Raw genomic sequence first — 9,593 nt, 5'->3', positions numbered from 1 at the left:
TGGTAACCAACCAATAACTAACTAACTGACTAACCACAACTTCTAACGAGCTGCCTACTATCAACAGATTCTTATTCAGGGATACTTAAAACCTAACTAGACTAATTTCGAGGAAGTTCGAATACTACTATTGATAATTCTTTTTTTGTTGAATAACGGTTTAAAAAAAAATTACAGATTTTTTTAAATGATTTTTAATTGACTGGCGTCATTTTTTAAGTATATATCTGGAGCAAATATATTCGGACCTAAATTGTTAGGGTTGAGTTTATATTTTTAAGTGCCATGACATGATTGTTTTTGGAATATGCAAAGGAGTTGGTAAAAATGAAATTATACTTGCGTTTGGTTTGGCTTGACCCACGCATCAATAGTTCTTACATTATACGAATTTTATATCAAAATAAATAAATAAACATTATGACCAACATTTTGATATTTTTTTCTCCGATGTAGGCAACGCGTTAATTTACAGAGAGGTTACTTAAGTAGATAGTAACAGCATTAGTAGAAAAAAGTATGCAGAAATCAAGCTCAAATAAAAAATAATCGGGGAACTTCTTTTTTATTATAAAACATAGTCATCGGTCGTTAAATAAATAATCATCACTATATTCCTATTCATTAAAAACAGAGCGCCGTATTATAAATATTATAATACGTTTACGAAGTTACTGATGTTTTACACAGAGGTTTGTTAAAATCTACGGTCAAATCAGTCGCAATATCACAATATAAACATAAAACGATTCAAAAATTACAATAAACGGTTACAAAAACATTCGAAAATAACCTAGCTCTCTTGTTCGTGACTTGTGCTAGGTCTAATTTGGACTTCGTCGCTGTTTTCTTCTGCAGTCGGTAAAGATTGGTCCGGATTGTTTGCCGCGCTACCATTATCATTATCACCTTCACCAAAATTGCTTTTATTAGGGAACAAAGTAGTGTACGAAGGCGGCAGATCTAGATCGTCGTAATTGGGTGGCATCACTTGCCGGGTGGTATCGTTTCCCGGTCCACAATCCATAATCAAGACGGTGGTTGGCTGGCTAAGCGGCGGTGGAGGTTCCACGTCTGATTTCGGCCTTTTACAGCAACACTCCCACAGACCGCAGAAAAACAAAACGGTGCCACAGATCAGTAAGCCCATCATTAGATATCCCCACGGACCATACTTGTTGAGCATTGCCGAGATGGTTTCGGCCGCGTTATGAGTTTCTTCTAGCACTTCTGGCTTGTCCGTGGCTGCAAAATAATTCACACAATTACACGAACCGCGAGATTGTGGCAAACAAAAATATCAAAACAAAAACATCATTCATGTTGATACATTAAGTACATGTCAGAAGTGGATTTAAAAGTTTCGCGCGTGAATCGAGTAGGAAGAGAATGAAAATCCCTCTTATAAACAAGTCCGAATAAACTGCCTAGACCCAATTCTGTCTTCTATGGTAATTAGCCTTTCAAAAAATATCACAGTTTCGTCATCCTAAGCACCTGAAAGTTGATAAGATTCGTGACTATACAAATACATAAATAAAATAACCACTATAAATGATCAAGCAACACTCAACTTCAGCCAGTAAAACGCACATTATGGTTCCAGTATATTTTTTTAACTAAAAATAATCAGTTTCCAAACCCCAACGAAGCCTATTTTTAATTTCGTTTTCTACACCTTCAGCGCCCAAATAAAAATGTTTCTTTTCTTTAAGTGACATCAGTGATTGGCTTGCTTTTACAAACGCTTACTTACTTTCTTACTTACTTTCAATAAGCAATTTTAGGAGAATCCGAAGGTATTTTAGAAAATTTGAGACTAAGTAGATCAAAATCGAATTACATGTCAAGGTCTCGATTTTTGAGAAACGTTTAATGGTTGTTTAATGGTTAACATCGCATGGCGATAGTTTGACTACCAACCGAAACTAACCAAAACTAACCAACCAATTTTCGGCCAGTAACTTGTTTAGTTATTAAAATTTTGGATTCGGATAAAATCATTATTATGGCATTTTCTAAGGCAAATGTAGTGGCGTACTCAGATTTTTCGTACAATTCTCCGTTTTCTCATAAATGAATACAACTTTCCTATTGGTCTTAAAAAAAGCTCGTGACGACCCCTTATATTCGTAACATTATATGATAAAAAAATAATTTAATGCCAATTTGAAATAACTTAAGTGAAAAACACGAAGCCTAGGAACCTTTTAATATTTTAATTTTAATTTGAGATATTATTTTTAATATTTTATTTTAATATTTTTGATTATTTAGAAAACAAAACTAAAGTTATTTTAACCTAAGAGATTTCCATAATTGAGTAAACTATTTTTAAAAGTCCAAAATATTCGCTTGTCTAGTTAGTCAGTTTATCACCTTTCCTAATTATGGTACACTTTAAATTTCTGAATGAACATCACAGATACCAAAATCAATATGGCTGAAAAGGACTCGACACGGGCATTTGTATTCAATTATGAGAAAACGGAGAACAGTAAAAAATCTGAGTACTCCACTGCCTTAAAAAATGTCCTAATAATGTTTTTATCCGAATCCAAAATTTTAATATTTAAAAAAGTTCCTATATCTCGGTTAGTAGTGAAGATCGCCCTGCGGTTTTGGCCAGTAAATGTTTCTTAACAATCGAGCCCTTAACATGTAAGTTGTTTTTGATCTATCTGGTGCAGAAATAGGTTTTTCTGTTAAATCACTGAAATTGTGACATATCCTATGGGTTCATTCAAAATACTTCGGTAATGTAAGTGATTTATCTATGTTTTAAGGTAGATAGTAATCGACCTTAGTACGATTATCATTGAAAAAAATTACGCTTTCTTTTTTTAACTTAAAATAATAATTTTTCCATTTTCTGTATTATCTTCGATTTGTTACAGAAATGCTATACCAAAAGATTAAAAAAATACATTTTTGTTAATCGAAAATTTTAATTTAAACTTTTTAAACAATACATGAAAATTGTCAAATGTCGCATCAAGTCTATTTTGCTTTTCCTTGAACAAAAATAAAAGTTAAATTGGCAATCTAATACAAAATAGCGCTTGCGTCAACACAAAATAATTCATTCAACTGTGGGTAATTTATGGAAAGTTTTGATAAATTGTCGGAAAATTTCAAAGATAATTGGGAAATCTTATAGAATTTTTTTCAACAAGGAAATGACAGTCTGTTATATAGTGTACCAAATTGTTGTAACTTTCTTTTTATTTTAAAAGAAATGTCCGCGTTGAACCGTTTTCGTAATGTCTTTAATTGGCTTTGGCAGCTATATGCAGACCTAACGAGATACAAAAGATGCCTTATATATCCGCCATTTTTCATGATAGATACCAATACATTATTGCAAAGAACAGAGTAACCATGATTGCGATATAAAATAAGAAAGCTGGTCTCATTTTTGGGTTATTGGAGAATTCTAGAAAAAATATGAACCACTGCATTCAAGGTGCTCATGAATGAAAAAATTATCGAAATATTGAAAATAATCGAAAATTATATCTTGGTTGGTAGGTGGAGGTCTTTTCATTAAATATTTGCCAAAAATCGAGCCGATGTTTAGAAATGTTTAGAAATTGTTTGTTGTACAAATGATTTCCTCAGAACATTATATATATATATATATATATATATATATATATATATATATATATATATATATATATATATATATATATATATATATATATATATATATATATATATATATATATATATATATATATATATATATATATATATATATATATATATATATATATATATATATAATTTCATATTAAAATTCGTTTTTCATCAATTCCGATCGCCCTAGTTTTTCCATAAGTAATCAAATTGAATATTTCGGTTTCTTCTTTTTTACAAGATTTTACAAGTTCAAAGATAAATTTTTATCGCTAATTATTATCAGTTGCACGTTGAAGCCATGCGACATTCGGTCTTTCGGTCAACATTATTAACTTTATTTTTTCTTATAGGAGACACATTGGATATTTTGTTTATTTTGCTCTGATTTTTTTAAAGCATATATAGGGTTAGTCAAAAGTCGCGCACCGGCCATATTATTGTACTTAAATTTATGACATTTACTAAACAGGGGATTCGAATTAGGCTGAATCCAATTTCGACATAAGCGATGTTGCCACATTTATGTTTTTCTCTAAGCTACCAAACCTTCCAATTTTAAATGGAAAGGGTATGTTGTTATTGCATTTTTAGATTTATCATAAAAGTATTTTTCATGTAACATACCCAAATTCAACCAATTTTTCCCCAATGATAAGCACGAAAATATCTACCAATGTTAATAATTAATATTGGAAAACTTAAATAACATTTAAAAAAAGTTAAAAACAAAGAAAAAAATGTACTTATTTTTACTTGACAATGTTCTAAGCGGTCTGTAAATTCCCGTACGGTGTTTGGGACAGCATTCGGTGTTATTGGTTATTCGTTGCCAAACAAATTTAGCGAGTTTAATACACCACTTTGATATCCAACTCCCATCAAACAAATTCAAGAAATAGAACTAATTTTCATCAATTTTTGCGTTAATTCAGTAATACCTACTATGTAAAATGAATTTTATACTAAAGAAACATCACCTTTTCATTCTGAAAGAAAACTTACTCAAAAAACACAATTTTTGCTTTCTATTTGCATATATTTCTATATGCATATGTTAAAACCATTTAAACCAAAACTGATAGTTTTGTACTTACTTCCTTCCTTCCATTTCATTGAACAATTAAAAAAAAAACATTAGATCCACAGGACATTTTGGTTAGTTGGTTAGGAATATGATCAATTTGTGTTTTTTTTTTATTTTACAACGATTAGCATATCGTAGTACTTTGACGGGAGTCATTCTTTATTTTGCTCAGATGAATGCTTCTTGCGTGGAAGACTGTCCGTTCGGTACATTTTCCATGGCTGACATACTTTTTTAAGTGTGGTGCGCTAGCTAGCGCCAGATTTTAGAAAATCTCAATTTTTTTTTAATTTCATGAACGACTCGCCAATATTAAATCACCTCTCCGCTTCATCTTTACCCGAAACGAATTTGTTGCTTCAGGTGGGAGTGGCTATACCTTCACTGACCTACACTATAACTATGGACCTCACAACAATAAGTGATATTATCAGAGATGTGAGTTTAGCTGTTTGGAAAGTCCTGAGATTAGAATGTCTACCCGTATCGACAAAGTAAAAATGAAAATCTATCGCTTCAACTGTCGAAAAAAGTGTAAATTTTCCTACTTGCCTAATGAAAAGCATATCAGGATTGTAAACCCAGGATTTTTGTATTATAATTACAAATGGTACTAATGAGTGGTGTTAATGGATTTCGAGTACTGATTTATTTATGCGCAAATGTTCTAAGAACTACCCGAAACAAAATTTCTTCCAGGTATGACGAATAAGGAAGTCCTCTATTGTTTTGTCGTTGACGAAGCATGTGCCCTACACAAGAATCTTCTTAGACTCTTCAGTGGACATAATCTGACTATAAGACTATAAGCAAAAGGATTTTTGATTACCGCTTGAACAGACCCAGGCGGTATGTAGAATGCAATTTTGTATAACGAGTTGCACCGAGCAATAAATTTAAGAGCAAATTTTGCGGTGGATATAGTGATATCCTCCGAAGTTGGATCAAGCTGATGTCAAATTTCATAAAATATTAAACAAATCTCAATAAATCGTAAGTATTTACCAAATTCTTTTTTTTATCATTCATATCGTCCTTCTACGCATTTTGGTCAAAAATTTATCTTTTTATTTTTCTATAGTCTTCCTAGAAGACGGGATGAGCTTCTACCAAAATAATCAAAACTTCTATGTCTTATTCTTCTTATCTTCTATATCAATTTCTTTCGACAATGTATTGCTTACTAGAAAATTTGAAAAATCGCAATACCGGCTATGCATATTAGTTGAGTTGGGGTTCGGGTTTAAAATGGCCCATGTTTACGATAATAACGAATTGGCTGATATGCAGTTAGTATACGGGGAGTGTTGCTTGCATAAATGCAGTAGCATCACGATTGTAGTCGAGCGTTCTCCTCTGCGATTTCATCACAGGCCAAACGCTTCAAGATCCAGACCACGAGAATGCTTCAGGCCGAAGAAACTGTTTCAGGTATTCTTGCTGAAAATCCAACCACAAGGACATCGAAACGTCTCGTAGTGTGGAGCATTATCAACTATATCCGTATGATGTACACCGAATTCAGGTCCCCAAAGAGCGCAGTTTCGGATGTGGATATTGCAGTAAAACATCCCCAATCAAAATATCACAATTTTTTTTAGTTACTCTCAATGGGATGTGCCGAGCGACAGTTTGTCTTATCGAATCTAAAGGTGACAATTTCTTTACATTGACTACAGTTTTTGTTAAAAATGTCAGCTTTTTTTTCGTAAGTACAATTTGCACAGAGGTACTTATTTGATATTTTTTAGTCTCATCTACTTTTTCATATTGTTCCAGAACACGTTGTTTAGGAAATTTGCTTGATTCGTTAAGTCCTGCCTCCTGTTAAAAAGAAAACCCCAACTCATAAAATACCCTGTATTTAAAACGTTTCCAGAAAGACGATATACGAATTGAAAGCCAAGGATGGAATATAGAAGCTAAATAAAAGTTAATATAGAAGTAAAATTAAATTTTATATAAAGTACAAAGTGTTTTTTATATAAATCAGCGCTATTTCAAAGTCAACTTATCAAGTCCCAGATAATGGATGTGGGCTGTTTTAGGGTTTATTATTAAAATTAAACCAAAAAATCAAATTTGTAATAAATATGTATTTTTTATTTTTATAAAGGTATTAACCTCATTTATCAGGAATTACCACACATATGCATAACGATGTTCTTATTTCACCTAAATAAAAATGATTTGAACACTCGTTGTGGTATTTTCAATTACAGAATGTTTAAAACTTAAAATTTTGGACTTTCTGTGTGTTTTTATAAATTGCAATGCTCCCATAATGTGTTATTGTTCTATCTATTTTGGTTTTATTTATTTTAAACAAGAATCGCACCCTTAAGTTTTTCTCATTTGCTTTGAAGCACCCTGTATAACAATAGCAGTGTTTCTTATACTGGGTTAGAAAATCAAAAAGATGAGTACGAGAATCCATGAATTTGTTATAATTTCGCAAAAATGATTTTTTAATTTTATTTTATCCTTTGAATTTTTCAGGTAAAGATTTAACCAATTTTATAGCGGTAATTACAACTTATAAAACCTTAAACTTCTTTATTGTTTAATAAAATTGTTATTAACAAAAGTAAAAAATGTTGATAGAGAAACAGAGGTTGCTAACTGTAAATCAATGATTAAAGCTTAATTTATTATGATTATCACTTATCATATTATCAGGCGCCGGTGGTCCGATTTTTTCTAAATATACCATAATAGCCACCACAAACTTAAAATGAATGGAAGTTTTTTTTATAGTTTTTGAAACACTGGACTCAATTTTCTTCATATCACCATTTAAGTAACGATGATAAAATTTGTCAACTTGACACTGTAGCAAACCTTATTGTCCCGCTTAATACTGTAATTCTGCACCCATTTTTCGCGATAACTAAAACCAAATCGTTAGCTGCAAACTATTGCGAAAAATATCTACCCCCCCCCTAGAACTAATATATATTTTGTTGTGTTGGTTAATATTAAGCACATACATTTTTTGTGGTCAAAAGAATATGTATTAATAAATCTGCACAGTGTGTCGCATTTAAATACAGATTTAAAGTATTGCACAGTCATACAAGTTGATGGTTACCATTTATAAGTCACTCAAATCAAATTTAAATGTCATGCGAATCCGCAAACAGGGTCGATTTTCGATATTTTGCTTTGCTGCGTTAGACATATCGGAAAACGTAATTTGAAAAAGTTGTTCCGAATACTAATTCATGACATAATTCGCATTTTTAGTTTTTCATTATTTTGTCCAAAACCTATACAAACTTCTTATACATTTGTTTTTTTATTCGATAAACTGGTGTGTCATGGAAAGTAGTGATTTGAAACTTGTGAAATCATTTATGTCAGTCAGATTAAACCTTATTGATCAAAGAATTAAAATACCGTTGTCCGTAAACCAAAAAATCGTAATAATCTGATTGCTTGGTGACTTAGGTCATGTGAACCTTTGAGATTTACAATCTTAGCCGAATAATAATAAGGATAAAAATTAAAAGTTCTTATATTCATTAAAAGAAGGTGATGAGAATAGATGATTAGATTGTTGTTATTGTTGGCATTTAGTGAAGAAGATTATGTTTACCGATGAGGCTACATTCATCAGCAACGGGATAATATCATTTCAAAAGTAGGTTATAAATTGTGTTGCTGGATTTTGGGAGAACTAATAATAGTCCTTTTTTTCTTTAATGCATTATTAAATGCTGGTTGCTTAGTTAACCTTTTCGATGGGAAATTATGCACTGCTATAGAAAATGTTTCTCTCAGTGTCACAGGATACGTATTTCCAGCTAGATCGTGCCATCCATTCACAATTCAAGGAATGTTCGTCAATAGTTAAATCAAAAATTTCGCTAGATTGAATCCTGTTCTCTAAAGTACCCTGATATTATACAACTCGATTTTTATTTTTGGGGAGTGATAAAAAATAAAGTTTATAAGACCCGGCCAATGATTGAACTTTGTGCCAGAATATTAAAGGAATTGACAAATGTATTGGAGTAAGTGGAGGACTAGCTGAGCGAGATGATATAAATACATATACATATACAAATACACATGATACAATTATTTTCTCAAGCTTAATCAGGTACCTACTAAAATGAAATAATTATTCCTTTGTCTTTCTGTTATTTCTGTTACTGAAGAACTATAAAATTGACCATATTTTAGAGATTTTTCTTTCCATGGCCCAGTAACAGTTGAGTATCTTTAAAAGTGCGAACCACCAACTTGTATGATTTCAATCTGTATTTATTTAGACAGCCAAAAGATAGAGGTATCTTCATGTTAATTGGGACACACTTTTGGATAATCCATGAAAACTGTTCCTTTTATACATAATGCTTAGTATCAACATGTGATGTTTTTTACATACAGTGTGTACTTTAAGAGATTGTAAGGGCGCAAGAAGTTTTGAAAACACTCACAGTTTTTTTTCAGAAGTTGCCATTCCAGCCACTTTGTCGCCGAATCTGTAGAGTTGATTTTGAGGCTGGTCCATTTAGCGTCTTCAGTCGGCGGGCGGTATCTCTTTACCAGTTCCGCGACAAAGTTTTGCCATGCATTCCTGCCAGTCTTGCAGAGTTTTGTATCTTCGTCGCTGCTTGTGGAACTTTTGGGACAATTCTGGTACCCGTCGCAGAGCAGATGGTCCGATATGCAGAGCATTGGGATACGCCCGATGCGCATGCATGTGTGTTGGAATGGATCTTTGCAAACAGGACCTGAAAATAAAAATCAACGTTTTATGTTTTATGTATGTTTTTCATTAAACAATCAAACTGAAGGAGTGGAAATAGTCTTGTTGGTGCAGAACATGAGAATTAGCTAAGACTAATCAAAATCG

The 9,593-nt window shown here is 32.0% G+C and overlaps 1 protein-coding gene across 1 annotated transcript in view; it reads right to left on the bottom strand.

Moving 5' to 3' along the window:
* Positions 1 to 554: 554 nt before the first annotated feature.
* Positions 555 to 9,593, bottom strand: part of LOC132703799 (uncharacterized) — a 64,517-nt gene continuing 55,478 nt past the window's right edge. The window contains exons 4-5 of the mRNA XM_060673273.1: positions 9,175 to 9,471; positions 555 to 1,245 (exon numbers count right to left, since the gene is read on the bottom strand). Coding sequence (XP_060529256.1) covers positions 794 to 1,245; positions 9,175 to 9,471 — 749 coding nt within the window. The 3' untranslated portion in view covers positions 555 to 793. The remainder of the gene's footprint in view (positions 1,246 to 9,174; positions 9,472 to 9,593) is intronic.

This window comes from Cylas formicarius, unplaced genomic scaffold, assembly GCF_029955315.1.
Source record: "Cylas formicarius isolate icCylForm1 unplaced genomic scaffold, icCylForm1.1 PGA_scaffold_6__28_contigs__length_40554024, whole genome shotgun sequence".
NCBI lineage: Eukaryota > Metazoa > Arthropoda > Insecta > Coleoptera > Brentidae > Cylas > Cylas formicarius.
Note: the sequence above shows the minus strand (reverse complement) of the source record. Positions and strands in the feature narration are given on the sequence as shown.